The 18,644-nt window shown below is 34.6% G+C and overlaps 1 protein-coding gene and 2 pseudogenes across 1 annotated transcript; 1 reads left to right on the top strand and 2 right to left on the bottom strand.

Annotated features, from left to right (window-relative positions):
• Nucleotides 1–5,510: 5,510 nt before the first annotated feature.
• LOC136071071 (tetraspanin-2-like) lies at nt 5,511–6,155 on the bottom strand. The gene has a single exon (XM_065781918.1). The coding sequence runs from the start codon at nt 6,153–6,155 to the stop codon at nt 5,511–5,513; it is 645 nt and encodes a 214-aa protein (XP_065637990.1).
• A 6,036-nt stretch (nt 6,156–12,191) lies between these two features.
• LOC111997332 (1-aminocyclopropane-1-carboxylate synthase CMA101-like) lies at nt 12,192–15,741 on the top strand (annotated as a pseudogene).
• LOC111997333 (1-aminocyclopropane-1-carboxylate synthase 3-like) lies at nt 14,398–17,881 on the bottom strand (annotated as a pseudogene).
• Between the last annotated feature and the right edge of the window lie 763 nt (nt 17,882–18,644).

Genomic DNA, 18,644 nt, shown 5'->3' with positions numbered 1-18,644 from the left:
GAGATTGTTGGAATCACTTGAGAGATGTTAGGGAAAAAATCTAGATGCTGGAGATGCCTCAGCTGTCCTTAATTATTGCCAAAAACAACAAGCTCAAACCTCCAATTTCTTTTATGCAATTCAGTGTGATGATGTTGGTCATATGGCTTGGAGAGAAATGAATGGCTTGAAGGATTATATAATATTCGAGAGTCATGGGTACCGTTTACAATAGAAATACTTTTTTTGCAGGAATGAACACTACCCAGAGAAGTGAAAGCATCAATGCGTTCTTTGACTCCTTTGTTAACTCAAGAACTACATTAAAGGATTTTGTGGTCAAATTTGCAATGGTGGTGGACAGTCCTTATAAGAAAGAAAGGAAGGAAGACTTTGATTCAAGACATAAACACCTTCTTTGGTAATTGGCTCAAAATAGAGCATCAAGCTGCATCTATATACATGAGAACCATATTTAGCAAGTTCCAAAAAGAATTGGTGAGTAGTAATCACTTTACAAAGGAAAAGGTTGAGAAAAATGGAACTTGTTATAGGTACAAAGTAACAAGTTCCTTTGATCCAGATGATGCATTTATTGTGAAGCTGAATTTGGAATCAAAAGTTTGTGAATGTGACTGCCAACTTTTGAGTTTATGGAATTGTTGTAGGCACATGTTATTAATCTTCCAGTTAAAAATATTTTTCAAATTCCTAGCCACTACATCCTACAACGTTGGACAAAAGNAATTAAGTGTGTGCAACCTTACCATAAAATGTAGCCCTAGCCAATCAAATTATGACACGTCATTAATCTTAAATTGATTATAATTATAACCAATTGAAATCAATTGATCATAATCACATATAGTCGTACTCAATTTGTGATAATACATCTCGGCTATTAAAACTTGATTTGATGATAACTTTTAATCTGATGTTTTGATTAGGGCTTATGACTAGTCGATTTGATCATTACAACGTTAAGATTATTTTGGTGAAATGAGATTAAGGATCTAAGGACCAGAATCAAGATGCATATTTCCAAGGTGAAATTACCCTTTTACCCTCCATGTGAGGTTAAATGCAGGTTGCAAAATGAAGTGTCAACAATAATACACAGTAAAAGCTTTAATTATATTAACATCCAACACATTAAAATAATATAAACAATACAATAAAATATATATCTAACATGGTACAAAAATAAATAATAATAATATATCTAACACAATAAACAACAACTACAACCATCAATACATTAAAATACTTTTTTTTAACACTCTACATTAAAATATTATTTTTTATTTTGAGTTTTAGCTATAATGGGCTGCTATCAAAACTCATATACTTTATCTTTAGCTTCTTTGTTGTAGAAGCTGTTTTAAGGGGATTGGTTGCTAAATTGACTTTTTAGTCAATTTAGCAACCTTGCTACTAATGCTCTAACAAGCAATCATTATAAAGTGGATAGTTTAGGTTAAAATTATTTGGGGTTCAAATTCCGCCACTAACTGATAAGGAGCAATCATTATGGAATGGACACTTTAAGTTAAAATTCTATATATATATATATATTAAGTGGAGTACATGTGCTCTTGATGGTAGTCTTTGATTACTCGAGATCCAAATATATGAGTTAGTCTAATAATCATCTTTAAAAAAAAAAAAAAAAAAAAAAATTGTCAATTGGTTTAATAGTTATAAAAACAATGTAATTTTAATTTTCCGGTTTCAAAAAAAAAAAATTTGGGGTTAAATTTGCTCTTGTATAGTTGTATCTACTAAAGTTTAAATCATTTGTGTCTTTAAAGTCTTCATATGGTTCCACCAATTTTTTTTTATTTGCTTTGGTAGATAATTTTGTAATTTATATTGAAAATAAAAATTTTAAGAATTTCACTATGAAAATGGCCAAAAGATGAATTTTCATCAAGCATAATTTTTTTAGGAGATAATGAGTTCTTTTTGTTATAATAATAATAATAATAATAATAATTATTATTATTATTATTATTATTATTTACTTTTGTATATGTGTAATATCAAACTACACAATTTATGTATACTCATTAAAGTTTAAAAGATGATAAGTTCTCCTAAAAAATTATCTCGTGAATATACAAAAGTCAAAGTTGATAATATTGTATACAATATTTTTATAAATTATGACCTACTCTAGTATTTAATATTACGGTTTATATTGTTGGGTATGTTTTAAAATTAATTGGGTATGTTCAAAGCTTAAACCCATAATATTTTGTTGTAAAGCCCAACCCCATGCTCTAGAATTTTCCTTGGCTGGCGTGAGAATTTTTGACAACAAACAAAACCTCAATCATCTCGTATTTCCTTAGAAAAATAGTCAGCCGCACCTTCTCTTGTTTTGCAAAAATACATAGCAGCTTGTAGCATCAATTCCTTTATTTTTGCCTTTCCCTTTTCACTTTAATCATATTTAGCTACTTCCTTTTTTAGAGCTCTAAGGCTATCAAAATTCTGCATATATGATATTAATTGAAAACAATAAAACACATATTACTTTGATACTTTAGCCTTTTGTTTTTGCTGAAAATTTTCTCTTGAGCATTTGTAACAAGTTTGAAACTCTGTTTGTGAGTGCACATTAACATAGTTGTCGTTGTATCCTGGAGAGCGACTACCTGAGCCATTTGCACCAACGGATTCATTCCAGTGGGGGCAAAATTGCTTCTTATGGACAACGGATTTAGTTCTATGCCTCGGCGATAAGTTTTACTTAATCCTTAATTTTATAGCTTTTGTACTTGTCCATTTTGCTTATAAGTTAATTTGAGCATATCTTGTTTTATTGATATATTATTGATATTGCTTTGTAACTTTGTTAATCAATTTGGAAAATTTTCAAAACTATACTTCCAACATATATGTGTGTAGTATGTTTATGCATATATGTGAGAATTTATCTTGACTAATATATTAGTACCACAATTCCCTTATATTATTACCACAATTCCTCCCCCACCCCCCCCCCCCCATCCCCCAATCCAAAAAAAAAAAAAAAAAAAAATCTTGGCTCTCTCTTGCAAGGATAATATTTTATTATAACCTAAGCAAACACAACTGTTGTGAAAATGTTGTAACATTTTGTTGTAGTCGTAAAACAACTAAAATAAAAAATTCTCTTGAATCAAAATTTTTAAACTTTTTTTATCTTTCAAATTTTTATATCTCACAACTACATAATATATTTTTCAAACCTTTTAGCTTTTATTTTTTTATTTTTATCTTTCAAATTTTACCTCTCAACTACACAATAATTGTATCGTGCAATTCAAATCCGACTGTCTGTATTAGCATCCTCTACCTTTCTCAAGCCTCTTGTTTTCTTTTTCTTTTTTTTAACTACTATGAAATAATACGTTTTATAATAATTAGTTTTTTAAAGTCTAAAATTATACACACTTTACTATGAAATAATAAGTTTTTTTTTTTTTGAGAAAAGAAATAATACGTTTCAATTGATCTCATACTATATACATACATACTTTTAAACTTTTAGTCTTTTTGTTAAAAATAAATACGTATCATACATACAAGCATCTATTTTTATTTCATCCCCTTCAATAAAGAAATTAAGAGGATTTAAAGGGGCTGAACTGAAATATGCAGGGAAGTAGATTGGGTGCTCCTATTGTAGTATGCTTGGGTGAAGACAATGGGTTAAAGACCCTCTTTTTTTAATAAATAAGTATGGGTTAAAGCCTTGAAACAACTAATACATAGTTGTCTATGTTTCTATGGCTTTGAGGGATGATAAGGGTCAAAGTAAGATTTGATCGAGCAACAAAAGCAAAAGGGAAAGAAGAAGACAAAAGAGTTCTCTTTTGACTTTTACTGTTTAGAGTAGGAGTAATTTCATACTAACGCCTATATTTCCTCTTTTGAGTTAAATTTGTTGCATATAAATTTTTTTTATATAGTTTTTTCACGTACCTCAAAAAATAATTAAAATCATACATTGAGGTGTGTGTAAAACTGTATCTTAAATTCACAAGCTTTGTACCATTTGTAGCTTCAAAATGGGTTTAGACTTTTAGAGTATGAAGTTTGGATAACATTGTATTAATGTACAATTTGTGAATAGATGTATTGTTTGAAAATATAGAAAAAAAATTTAGAACTATATATATATATATATATATATTAATTTGTAGAAAAGGGATCAAACACCCACCTCCCTCCCAAAAAAAAAAAAAAATTGCCGTGTTTAACTCTACAACAATTGATAATTGCTCCATAGATTTTAAAGCGCATCTTTACTCTTTAATACCCTTTTTCCCGTCAATAAGAGAATAAGAGAATGAGATGAATGGAAAAACTTCATAGCAAAATGTGAACCTTTAATTGATCAAACCGCATGGTGTTATAAATTTTTCGACAATACTACATGTATTACGAGCTTTATGTAATGTTCACATGATCAACACTTTATATATTGGAATAGCACCTACTCATTGTGCATTTCACATATTAATTTTAAATGAGGTTAAGTACAAAAAAAGATGGTATGATAGTTCATTGGTTCAACCTCTAAATTTAGTGTTGATCCTATGCCAATCGAAGTAAGTAGAACTACATTATGTCAACCAACTTTGGTCGCAGCTTACTAGTTTCAGCTTGCCTATTGGCGCTTTTTTTTGTATGCCAAAATTAATGTCAGCGGTTTGATTGTTGGCTGTGGGTTTTGAAAATCAACCAATAACCAAACTAGTTGACATATATGTATGTGTGTGTATATATATTAAAAACATATACACTTATTCTCTCTCTCTCTCTCTCTCTGATTTGTTGTTTTCCCCTTCAATTTTCGGTCATTCCCATTGATTATGAGTCATTTCTTCTCCTGTACTAATTGTTCCTCAAGCCCACTGTCATTGTCATTATCATCAACAAGTGCCAACCAAGCCGAATAAGACCAAGCATGTAAAATTGCCTCCTTGCAAATCGACGGCCCTTCCTTAATGCAACTCGGTGGAGGGGAGGGGGGTGGTGTTGAGAAACTACAAGGATCAATTTGTTGCAAAATCACCCACAAAAACCAATTGCACCTCACCATAAACAACCCTAATTAGGTTATTGGTCTAGCTACTAGGTTAATAATTAATTTCTTTTAATATATGTAAAAATACATAAAATAAAAATTGATGTCTATAATCAAATGGTTAATTATAGTTTAACCACTTGTGGTTATGCCCATTTTAATAGTGTGTATATGTTGTGGACACAAGGGGGAAGTAGCCACCTAGTTTTTGCAATGGTCTTGGAACCATATATATAGCATCCTTTCAAGGAATGACCTTTGATCTTACTACCAGAGTATGAGTTCGGAGTTTAGGTACATTCTTGGGAAGGTGTTAGGCACCCAAGATCGCCCAACCCTATGATTGGCCTCCCATCGTTGTGTCTTATGTCTTAACCTTATTAAAAATAAATTCAACACTTGTATTCTAACTCACACACATGCTAGCATGCATCTAACATACAACATGACGTCATTCATCCCAAAACACATATCTATCCATAAAGCAATAAAGAGCCAAACACATATGAGAAACCCTAGCATGTGAAACCCTATCATACATCTCAATGCAAAGCAGCAACCCAAACATGGCAGCAAAGCAAGTCATATCATGAATAAAAAACGAGGCATCAACTTCGTACACATATATCAAGAGAGGATTAAACAAACAACATGTATGTACATTACTCCAATTAGACTTAGCCAAACAGGACCTAATCTTACCCCAATTATCTGAATTGGTTACATGGTCCCTGAGCCACTGTGAGAACCCATCAATCCTGTACTCCTTGTAGCCTCTACCAGGCACAGAATAGGAGCCATCTGGGCGCGTGACAGTGAACGCGAAGACAAGGAGGATAAGGAGGAGAGCGATGAGAATCGCCATGCATATGAGGTAAAAAGCCAAGAGACCCTGCTTGTTCCGGTAAGCACCGACAAAGCCAGCTAGAGAGACGAGGAGGATGAGAAAGCCTAGGATGACCACAGGCCATCGGAAGTAGTGGGTGCACTCGTTGTCTGGCTTTGAAGCTAGCCATATGCCTGAGGCTATGATGGGGATGGAGGCTAGGAAGGCTATGAAGTTCAGTGTTGCTGTTATGTTGTTGCTCACTCCCATGGTTGTTGTTGTTGTTGATGTGGTCACAAATTTTGGACTAAAAGAGAGAGATATTAAAAGAGAGAGAGACTGAGAGAGTGTGAGGGAAAAGAGCGTAGCGAGTGATGAAAAGACGTGGGTTCGTGGGTTTGGAGTTTTTAGGACTTTTTGTAGTGCTTTCTTGGTTCCACACCTTTTTTTTTTTGGGTGAAATTCTTGGTTTCACACTTCTACTCTGTTTATAGTTGTCTTGGACCAAGAGGTATCACAATTCGCGTATGTTATACGAGAGTCAAGTGGAGTACGCTTTTGGGTTCAAACTCAATCTGCTGACCAAACCGCTGGTCGGTAAGAGCATATTCATATTAACCATTTAAAAAAATTTAGCTTTAAACCACATAAAATACTACTTTATTTATTTTAATATCCCATTTTATAATTATGCTTACGGTCCTTTTTTATGGTGTTGAGTTAAATCCACGTAAATGGGTGGAGTCGTGTTATTGCCTTTCAAAATGGAAGTTTGACTGATTATATTTTCCCTTTTAGATTAAGGGTTTTATAATAGAGTCGTCACTTATTTAATTATTAGAATAAATAAGAAAACCAAAATAAAAAAATTCCTCGTTTTATTAATTTGAAATTGAATTTACATTGATCGTAAAAAATTACATGGCTTTGGTCTTAGATATAATCTAAGATAAAGTACATAACTTTATGTCATAGTTACAATCTAGAAATTGAAAATTACAATGACAAACATTTGATCTACTAACCCTTAATCTAAACTCGGAGGTTATGTTATAAGGTGGGAAGGGGTTAGGCACCTACCTTGCCTGATGAATACGATCTTATAGACTATAGTGGCCAACATTCATATCACATCATCCAATATATTATCAATCAATTTGAATGTTGAATTTAATGAGTGTGCATGTGATAATCCCTAATTCAATTTATTAAGCATTTCATTTGGATTAAAAAAAAAATTTCTAGTGAATGTGTGTGAATTGTGATATCCTAGATTTAAGGATTTGAAAGAATTATTAAGCAAACATATTTTTCATGTGGATTTAAGATCAAAACTAGTGTTATGCATGAACATGTGATGAACAATCAAGAACATGTAAAGAACACATAAGAACATTCAAACATATTCAAGGAATTTAAATAAACACTAGCATGCTCTAATATTAAATTAACATTATAGCAATATGAAAAACGAGTTAAGCATAGAGATTATACTTGCATGCAAGATCCACACGGCAGAAGAGGGGACTTTTGGTGGAAATCCTAAGGGTGGAGGAGAAAAAAAGAACTAGGAGAGAGAGAGTGAGTCTTACTCAATACCTTAAGTCTCAAGAAGATTAAGATATGACAAGATTACTCTACTTTATTAGAACTCAAGAGAGGAGAAGAGAATGAGTTTTTGTGTGCTTTGGAATGGAGGAGATGGGGGTTTATATAGTAGTGGTGGAAAAAATATGAATAGAAAGTCATTTAATGAGGATTGACAAATAATCATGAACCTAGACCTTATTTTAGCCTTTGGAAAAATCGAGTACATTAAATTTAGAGATTGGTGAGAGTAAGGAGCAAGCAAAATTCGGTTTTCCCGTAACTACTGTAACAGCCTGTAGAGCCAAATTCAAAAAATCATATATTTTTCAATTTTGATCCGAATTGTCTCATTCTTGTACTCAAATTGAAGTCTCAGATGTCTAGTTTTTGAGAAAATTAACCTCATTTACAGATTCAAAATATTCTGAGAGATATCAATGAAATGACGAGCAGAGGTTATTTGTTAGAAAATAATTTCAGCACAATTAACATTAATAAGTCCCAAATTAGTTTCCAATTAACATTAATAGGCTCCAATCTGTGAGAGACCGCGCCCTCAGCCCCTTTTTATATGATGTTGGGCCAAACCCACGTGAATAGATGGAGTCGTGTTATTGCCTCTCAAAATAGAGGTTCTACTAGTTATATTTTCCCCTTTAAATTAAGGGTTTTACAATGGAGCCGCCACTTATTTAATTATTGAGATAAATAAGAAAACCAAAATTGAAAAATTCCTCATTTTATTAATTTTCAATTGAATTTACATTGATCATAGGAAAATTACATGGCTTTGGTCCTAGATACAATCTAAGATAAAGTACATAGTTTTGTTTCCTAGTTACAATCTAAAAATTGAAATTTATAAGGATAAATATTGGTTTATCAACCCTTGACTAAGTTCGGAGGCTATGTTACAAGGTGGGAAAGCGTTAGGCACCTACCTTACCCGGTGAAACCGGTTTTCTAAATTATGGTGGTCAACATTCATATCACATCATCCAATATGGTATCGATTAATTTGCAAGTTGAATTTAATGTGTGTGCATGTTTTAAACCCTAATTCAATTTATTAAGCATTTCATTTGGATTGAAAAATAAATTCTAGTGAATGTGTGTGGATGGTGATATCCTAGATTCAAGGATTTGAAAGAATTATTAAACAAACATGTTTTTCATATTTTTAATGTGGATTTGAGATCGAAACTAGTGCTATGCATAAAAATGTGATGAACAACCAAGAACATGTGAAGAACATATAAGAACAATTAAAAACATTCAAACATATTCAAAGGAATTTAAATGATTATTATCATGCTTTAATCTTAAACTCTCATCATGGAAACACAAAAATCAATTAGGGAAATGGATTATACCTTCATGCAAGATCCATATGGTGAAGGAGGAGACTCTTGAGAGAGGTCCTAAGGGTGGAGGAAAAGAAGAGTTAGGAGAGGAAGAGTAAGTCTCACTCAATACCTTGAGTCTCAAGAAGACCAAGATATGACAAGACTACTCAACTTCCTAGAACTCAAGAGAGGAGAAGAGAGGGGGGTTTTTATGTCTTAGAATGAAGGAGAGGGAGGGTTTATATAGTAATGGTGGAGGAAATATGAATAGAAGGTCATTTAATAAGGGTTGACAAAGAATTATGAACCTAAACCTCATTTTAGCGTTAGAGAAAATCTGGTGCATTAAATGGAGAGATTGGTGGAAGTGAGGAGCAAGTCAAAATTTGGTTTTCCTATAGCTGTTGTAACAGCCTATAGATCCAATTTCAAAAAATCATATCTAACTCAATTCTGATCGAAATTGTCTCGTTCTTGTGCTCAAATTGAAGCCCCAAATGTCTAGTTTTTGGAAAAATTAACCTCATTCATAGATTCAAAATATTCTGAGAGATATTGATGAAATGGTGAGCAGAGGTCATTTGTTAGAAAATGGTTTCAACACAATTAACATTAATAGGTCTCAAATTAGCTCCCAATTAACATTAAATGGCTCCAATCACTCTCATTTCAGACTTAATTGGTTCCAAATTTATTCTAATTAAAAGATAATTGCACAAATTACGCATTGAATAATTAATATTTAACTATTTAATTAATTAGTTGTATGCAACCTCACTATAAAATGTAGTCCTAACCAATCAAATTATGACATATCATTGATCTCAAATTGATTATACTTATAACCAATTGAAATCAATTGTTCATAATCATATATAGTCGGACTCAATTTGTGATAGTACATCTCAGTCATTAAAACTTGATTTGATGATAACTTTCAATCTGGTGGTCCGATTAGGGCTTATGACCAGTCGATTTGATTGTTACAATATTAAGATCATTTTGGTCAAATGAGATTAAGGATCTAATGGCCAGAATCAAGATGCATATATTTAAGGCAAAATTACCATTTTACCCTCAAAGTGAGGCTAAATGCAGATTGCAAAATGAGGTGTCAACACAATCACTCCCCTTTATACCCCCACCAAAACTTTCTTATTAAAGTTTCAATCTCACTGATCAGCCCTTTTGGGCAACTTGAAACAAGACATAGTGAATGTAGGGATCGCTTGGATGACAGCCTTGATAAGAATTTCACAGCCCACTTGCGATAAGAACTTCTCTTTCCACCCCTTCAGTTTCTTCCAAATCCTTTCCTTAATGAGACTAAAGGACTTCTTCTTTGCTCTGCCAACCAAGGACGGCAATCCCAAATACTGCTCATATCTTTGAATTGTCGGTATCCCCAGGAATGTTTTAATGGCAACTTGAACCTCAGGGTGAGTACTAGAGCTGAAAAAGAGGTTTGTCTTGCCTCTATTAATGCTCTGCCCTGAAGCTTGCTCATATTTATAAAGGACTTTTTTCAACCTCTGACTCCACATACGTTCTTCCAACTCCATCAACTTTGATATTTCCTTAGTAAGCATTTTAACTTGGGCATGACTCCTTCCAGCCATGGATTCATTTTCAGCCTTAATCAATTGTTTCCTTTTTTGAGCCAAAGCTATACGGACATTCCCAAAAACGTTTTTATCCCATACTTTAACTTATGTCTGACACTCACCAACCTTCCTCATTACCTTACACATTGGATCACCACCTGTACTCATATCCCATGCCAAGTGGACCACTCCTTCGCATCGCTCGTCTTTAAGCCATATGGCCTCGAACCTGAATGGTTTCTGAACTCGGTTAAATCAGGTTTGAAGGTCATCAGAAACTAACCATAAAGGCTTGTGATCAGAGGACGATCCTGGCAAATGAAGGAGACGAGCCGTGGGGAATTTTAGAATTCAATCTACCGTTGCCATAGCTCTGTATAGGCGAACCCATACCAAAGCTTCATTATATCTTCTGTTACACCAGGTAAAGGGTAGACCCGAAAAACCCAGGTCCTTGAGACCACAAACATCCAAGCAATCTCTAAAATCTTGCATCTGTTTCTCTGACCAAACAGCCCCTCCCAATTTCTCATTCACTCTTGTAATTTCATTACAGTCCCCAATACACACCCACGGTAAAACAAATTGAGAACCAAGATGTTGCAGCACTAACTAAGAATCTTCCGGTTGGCCACTTCAGGAGCTTCGTAAAACCTCGTAAAGTGCCAAGCATCATCGATTCTTGGATTTACCATCGCATCGATATGCCGCAGCGAGAATGTCCTAATATGCAAATTAAGATCATTATTCCATAGCAAAGCCAGCCCACCCCCCAAATTCCTCCTTGGGACGATGAACATATTGTCATACTTCAAACGACATCGCAATCTTTCCAAATATGAATTTTTCTTCCTAGTTTCCATCAAGAAGATCACCCTGGGACCTTTCACCTTCACTAATTCAGAAAGCTCACGAACTCGCCGGAGGTTCCCAAGCCCCTAACAATTCCAGCTTAAACAATTCATGGCTGACGACGGGGTTGGGAGACAGCCACCATTGATGAGAGTTGGTCAACACCATAGAAACTCACAGCTCTACATTTCAGTGCATGAGAGTCTGAGGGTTCAATTGCTGGACGTTCTCTTAACTTATTAGATATATCAACCTTAACCTTTGGCTCATGGGCTGAACGAGTTAGCCTAGTCCACTTGCTCCCTAAGCTAACTTGTTGAGTAAGTTGAGGCCCAGGTGCGTTGGACAAGTCATGCGGAGTTGAACTGGGCCTATCCACTTCTAAGCACGCACTAGAAAGTTGGCCAGTGCTTAATTTGGGCCCAACAGCATTAGCCCAAAAGGCTTCTCAGTACCTGGTCCGCCTTTCACACCCCTCTCACCTTCCTTAATCTGATCTCTACCACATAAGGGGTCGTGATTTAACATCTCAATCACCCCTGAAATGCCACCATACTTTTTGCCGTCAACTTTTTTGATATCAACGTCGCTGTTCTGAAGGGCTGCAATGAAAGGACTTGCACATTGACACTGACCTGGATTTCCTGTGAGTGTAAAGGCATTGGAAGCATCTTGCGTGGGATCCACCCTGTTAAAATAGTGAATATCTCTATCAATTTCAGCTATTATTTGATCAAACATAATAGGATGGGTAGGCTTCAATGGGGGAACCAAAAAGGAAGGCTCAGAAAAGACTGAATTGGATTCGAAAAGATGAAAGAGGGAGGGGATAAGAGAGGTGTTTCCCTGTAACTCGAAAAAAAAAAAAAAAAACCCTGCTAGCCTTAGAATGACAGTGTTATTTGCACGCAGGGATGATTACTCCTCAGAAAAAGGAATGGCAGTGCTACGAGACAAGAAGAGGTTTTCAGAGAAAAACCCTCACTGAAATGAGAACTTTCCCACCCGTTATATGTGAATGTTTCAATATGTCCTAATTTTAATCCTTGATTCCTTTCCAAAATGTTTATTGTCCGTATGTAGAGCATTGATTAAAAATAAAAACAAAAACTCTAAAACGATAGTTTTCTTACCCTTATGCATAATTCATTGCTTTAAAATTGTATTATGAGCGTTTAAATAAGTTCAACTAATAAAAAAATGATAAAAAATTTTGTTTTCAAATAAGAGATCTTAATTCAAATTCTATTTACCAATTAATATCTTAGTTTGATGACAATGAGTGATTATTATTGGGATTTAAAAGATTTAATATAGGGTTCGTTTGGATACCACTTATTTTGCTGAAAACTAAAAACTGAAAACACTGTAGTAAAATAATTTTTAAATCTGTGAATAGTATCGTGGGACCTATTTTTAATGAAAGTTTTGTTGGAAAAAGAAGTTTATGGGTCCCGTGAATAGTGCATAAGACCCACTGGAACTCAGTTAACGCTCTTCTAAAAAAAACAAAAAAAGAGTGAAACGTAGAAACGCAGGGACGTGGACGTGTATCCAAACGGATACATAATGTATCTTTTTAAAAACAGAAATAATGTTGTTTTTAGAAATAGTTTTTTGATACATATTATTTAACAAGTAATGCATGCATGTTTTTGATGAACATAATAAATATATGAAGTTTGGTTTACATCTAATCTTATGCATTAGACAAAACACATGCCTAAAATTGCCATGTGTCATTTCTGTGCCCCCCCTATCTAGATAAAACTTTGAACTTCCATTTTGCTAGATTTTTTGAGAAAATAACTATAAAACTCAGACTATATTATTAGTTAAGCAACCTTTCAAATTAATTTGGTTTCTAATAAATCGAGTCTAAAAGACTCGATTTTGCTGTATGAAATTGCACTAGAAGTCGAGTGTCTCACACTCAAGTTTGGAACTCGAGTGTGAGATACTTGATTTCCAGTGACCAAAATCGAGTTTTCTAGACTAGATTTGTCTAGAAACTAAATTAGTTTGAAACCATCCCTTTCATTTTTATTATTCTTTTCGAAAAAAAAAAAAAAAAAAAAAAAAAGAGAAATATTATTATTCCTTTCCCTGAATATTAGTTATTATGGTTAATTAATTTTGTACTAGTGGCTAACTTCATTTTGTTATATATATGTATGTAACTTGCAGCTCTCATTTGATCTTCTTGAATCGTGGCTTGAGAAGAACCCTGAGCCAGCTGGGTTCAAGAGAGATGGAAAATCCATATTCAGAGAGTTAGCTCTTTTCTACGATTATCATGGCCTCCCAGCTTTCAAGAGGGTATATACTACCATATCTTTTTAAATAAGAAAAAATAATAATAATAATGCCACTTTCATTATTCTTAGAAATGAATATATTCCACTTTCATTATTCTTAGAAATGAATATATTCCTAATTCTAGTTTTGGTTATCTTTTTTAGGCCTTGGTAGAATTCATGGCAGAAATCAGAGGAAACAGATCTAGAGTTAGCTTTGATCCCAACCACATGGTTCTCACTGCTGGCGCAACTTCTGCTAATGAGACTCTCATGTTTTGCCTAGCTGAACCCGGCGAAGCCTTTCTCCTTCTATCTCCATACTACCCTGGATACGTATAATAATTTTGATAATTATTCTACTCGTACACTTACATAAGGTTCATTGTTTTATTTTACGTGCGATGTACACATTTTTTTTTATTATAAGACTCATTGATTTTGCTTGCATTCTTTGGCTTCTAGATTTGATAGAGATCTTAAGGGTATGTTTGGTAGACTGTAATAAGCATTGTAATATGATAATTATTCATATGGTTTATTTATTTTTTAATTTGGTTATGTTTAATTTTATTACAAAAAATAGTTATTTCTTATGAATAGCTATTCTTCAAAATGAGAAATAATTATTCTTCTTTAAAATGTGCTATTAGTTATTCCTTAGTAAGTACAATAATTTTAAAACTTAATATATTTCTAAATAAACAAAATTTCTACATACATTTAACAATTATAAAAATAAAAAATCATAAAAAATAACACATATCTCTCTTAAATTTAAAAATAACAAATTTTAAGGAGATATAATTATATGAGTAAGATATTTCCTAAAAAAATGTTAAGTTTCATTTTAATGTTACAACTTACAACCAAATTAATGAATATGTTTAGCTATTACATTACAACACCTTTTATTACTAGTAATAAAGATTACAATTTCTGTAATTTCCATTCAAATGTATCAAACATATCCTAAGCGAAGAACAGGAGCTGAGATTGTACCGATACACTGTACTAACTCCAATGACTTCCAGATTACTGAAACCGCTCTTGAAGCAGCCTACCATGAAGCACAACAGCGTAATCTAAGAGTCAAAGGTGTCTTGGTTACCAACCCATCAAATCCATTAGGCACCACATTGAGTCAAGTGAACTGAACCTCCTCATTAGCTTTATTACCACCAAAGGCATCCATCTTATTAGCGATGAAATTTATTCCAGCACCGTTTTTAGCTCGCCAGGCTTTGTTAGTGTCTTGGAAGTTTTAAAGGACAGAAACTGTGACAAAACCGAAGTTTGGGACCGAGTTCACGTTGTTTATAGTCTTTCAAAGGACCGCGTCTACCTGGTTTTCGCGTTGGAGCAATCTACTCCAACGATGTCGCAACCAAAATGTCTAGCTTTGGCCTAGTGTCCTCTCAAACTCAATACCTTCTTTACGCATTGCTTTCCGACAAAAAATTCACAAAGAACTACATCTCCGAGAACCAAAAAAGGTTAAAAAACGGCAAAACATGCTTGTTATGGGCCTTAAGAGAGCTGGTATTAACTGCCTCGAGCAATGCAGGTCTCTTTTGTTGGGTCAACGTGAGGCACCTTTTGCGATCAGACACTTTTGAAGCAGAAATGGAGCTTTGGAAGAAAATTGTTTACGACGTGAGGCTAAATATCTCTCCTGGCTCATCCTGTCATTGCTCTGAACCAGGTTGGTTCCGTGTGTGCTTTGCTAACATGACCGAAGAGACTTTGGATCTCGCTATGACAGTAAGCTAGGCCAAAATGTCTAGCTTTGGCCTAGTGTCCTCTCAATAAGAAGTTTTAGTCTCGAATTTTTAGGGTCGACGAGTATTACTCCATTTAAAAGCTTCCTTCCACTGGTAGGCAAAATGTTGACATACTTGGAAGCTATAAGGAATCCCAAAAAGCACATTGTGAAGACCTTTGCTATTGGCAACACCGCGATTTTAATAGTCCCTAAAAGGGACTCTCCGGCCACTCCCACCCCGGCTTCTGCAGCAGCCTGATTCACCATCGCCACCGCCGATAAAAATCTCTACATCCCGTCTACCTAACAAAACACACACCCGTCCGTGGCACATTCACCAGAGACTAATTAATTGCTACTCACAGCTTCCCTCTTATTCAATCCCATTCAATTAAATCCAAATCCTCATTAAAAATCTTCACCATTCAAAAACCCAAAAAAGCCTGTCATCAAATTCCAGAAACACTATACATCAGTGAACAATAAATTCAAAGAATCAAACAAGGCAAAAAAAAAAAAAATGAATTCACTGTTATTTTTTCAAAGAAGAACAATAAAAGTGTATTGTATAGGAATTTGGAGCTGGAAAGAAATACAAAAATACAGTATAAAGAGAGGAAATACAGTAATAACTCTTACTGTCATAGCGAGGTCCAAAGTCTCTTCGGTCATGTTAGCAAAGCACACACGGAACCAACCTGGTTCAGTGTAGTGACAGGATGAACCAGGAGAGATATTTAGCCTCACGTCGTAAACAATTTTCTTCCAAAGCTCCATTTCTGCTTCAAAAGTGTCTGATCGCAAAAGGTGCCTCACGTTGACCCAACAAAAGAGACCTGCATTGCTCGAGGCAGTTAATACCAGCTCTCTTAAGGCCCATAACAAAGCATGTTTTGCCGTTTTTTAAGCCTTTTTTGGTTCTCGGAGATGTAGTTCTTTGTGAATTTTTTGTCGGAAAGCAACGCGGAAAGAAGGTATTGAGTTTGAGAGGACACTAGGCCAAAGCTAGACATTTTGGTTGCGGCAGCCACAACCATGTCATCGTTGGAGTAGATTGCTCCAACGCGAAAACCAGGTAGACCCAGGTCCTTTGAAAGACTATAAACAATGCGAACTCGGTCCCAAACTTCGGTTTTGTTACAGTTTCTGTCCTTTAAAACTTTCATGACACAAACAAAGCCTGGCGAGCTAAAAACGGTGCCGGAATAAATTTCATCGCTAATAAGATGGATGCCTTTGGTGGTACTAAAGCTAAGGAGGAGGTTCAGTTCACTTCGACTCAATGTGGTGCCTAATGGATTTGATGGGTTGGTAACCAAGACACCTTTGACTCTTAGATTACGCTGTTGTGCTTCATGGAAGGCTGCTTCTAGAGAGGTTTCAGTAATCTGGAAGTCATTGGAGCTAGTACAGCGTATCGGTACAATCTCAGCTCCTGTTCTTCACTTAAGATCTCTATCAAATTTACAAGCCAAAGAACGCAAGAAAAATCAGTGAGTCTTATAATAATAATAAAAATGTGGACATCGCACGTAAAATAAAATAATGAACCTTATGTATACAAAGTGTACGAGTAGAATAATTATCAAAATTATTATACGTACCCAGGGTAGTATGCAGTTGGAAGGAGAAAGGCTTCGCCGGGTTCAGCTAGGCAAAACATGAGAGTCTCATTAGCAGAAGTTGCGCCAGCAGTGAGAACCATGTGGTTGGGATCAAAGCTAACTCTAGATCTGTTTCCTCTGATTTCTGCCATGAATTCTACCAAGGCCTAAAAAAGATAACCAAAACTAGAATTAGGAATATATTCATTTCTAAGAATAATGAAAGTGGAATATATTCATTTCTAAGAATAATGAAAGTGGCATTATTTTTTTTTTTCTTATTTAAAAAGATATGGTAGTATATACCCTCTTGAAAGCTGGGAGGCCATGATAATCGTAGAAATGAGCTAACTCTCTGAATATGGATTTTCCATCTCTCTTGAATCCAGCTGGCTCAGGGTTCTTCTCAAGCCACGATTCAAGAAGATCAAATGAGAGCTGCAAGTTACATACATATATATAACAAAATGAAGTTAGCCACTAGTACAAAATTAATTAACCATAATAACAAATATTCAGGGAAAGGAATAATAATATTTCTCAAAAAAAAAAAAAAAAAAGGAAAAGAATAATAAAAATGAAAGGGATGGCTATCTAACCTGATTCTCGGCAAGACCTATTTGAATGATCCCTTTTGGGTTCTGAACCTCATCATAGGGATTCTTCTCATACTCCTCCCACCCTAGGAAGTATGATGAATCTTGGCCGTGAGAGTTGCACGTAGCTTTAGTAGACAAATGCCTCATTTTGATTGGTGTATCTGCGACTAAGCTATAAGGAGTATTTAGCGAATGGGTTCAACTCAACTTTGCTAGAGCAGAAAATGCAAAGAGCAAATTAAGAAGAAATTGATTACCAAAAAAAAATTAAGAAGAAATTATAGTTTGATAGAGAGAGATCTAGAGACTTTAGAAAGTTTGAAGAAGACAGGTTGGTTGGTGTTGGCGTAGTGGAGTGGCCTATCATATAGAGAAGTTGTAGCTGTTGAATGCCAGGTCGGAATGAAAAAAACAAAAAATAAAATAAAAACCAAAGTTTGACCAATATGGTACTCGACAAAGACTTGAACATTTTTTTCTACAAAAATTATATACACGCTTTCTCCACGGTCCCATAAAGGATTCCCATCTATGATACGAAAGATCCGTTTGGATATGGCTGAAAATTAAAAATTAAAAACTAAAAATACTGTAACAAAATAATTTTTAAATGTGTGAATAGTACCGTGAGACCCATTTTTAATGAAAAAATTGCTGAAAAGTGAAAATTGTAGGTCCGTGAACAGTGAAATTTGGATTGAAAAGTCCATTATTGCGGCTACTGTTCATTGAACAGTATCCGCTACAGTGCTGCACAGTAAAAAAGTGGCTGGGAAAAGCTTGAAACGCGTGTGAAAAAAAAAAAAAAAAGGAGCTGAAAACGTAACGCTAGACGCAAACGTGCTGGCCAAATGGACACGAAATCATGTATCATTTAGGTCAACCCATTTTGGAAAGTACCCAACCGGCAATAAGATCCCGTGGGGGGGCTTGTTTGTGTGTATATGTCAAGGCAAAATGGAAGTTCAAAGTTTTATCTAGATAGGGGGGCACGGGAATAACACGTGGCAATTTTAAGCATGTGTTATGTCTAATGCATAAGATTAGATGTAAACCAAACTTCATATTTTTATTATGTTCATCAAAAACATGCATGCATTAA

The sequence above is a fragment of the Quercus suber genome, unplaced genomic scaffold (assembly GCF_002906115.3).
Source record: "Quercus suber isolate HL8 unplaced genomic scaffold, Cork oak 2.0 scaffold_283, whole genome shotgun sequence".
Taxonomy (NCBI): domain Eukaryota; kingdom Viridiplantae; phylum Streptophyta; class Magnoliopsida; order Fagales; family Fagaceae; genus Quercus; species Quercus suber.
The sequence above is the reverse complement of the archived record's forward strand: the minus strand, read 5'-3'. Positions and strand labels throughout refer to the sequence as shown.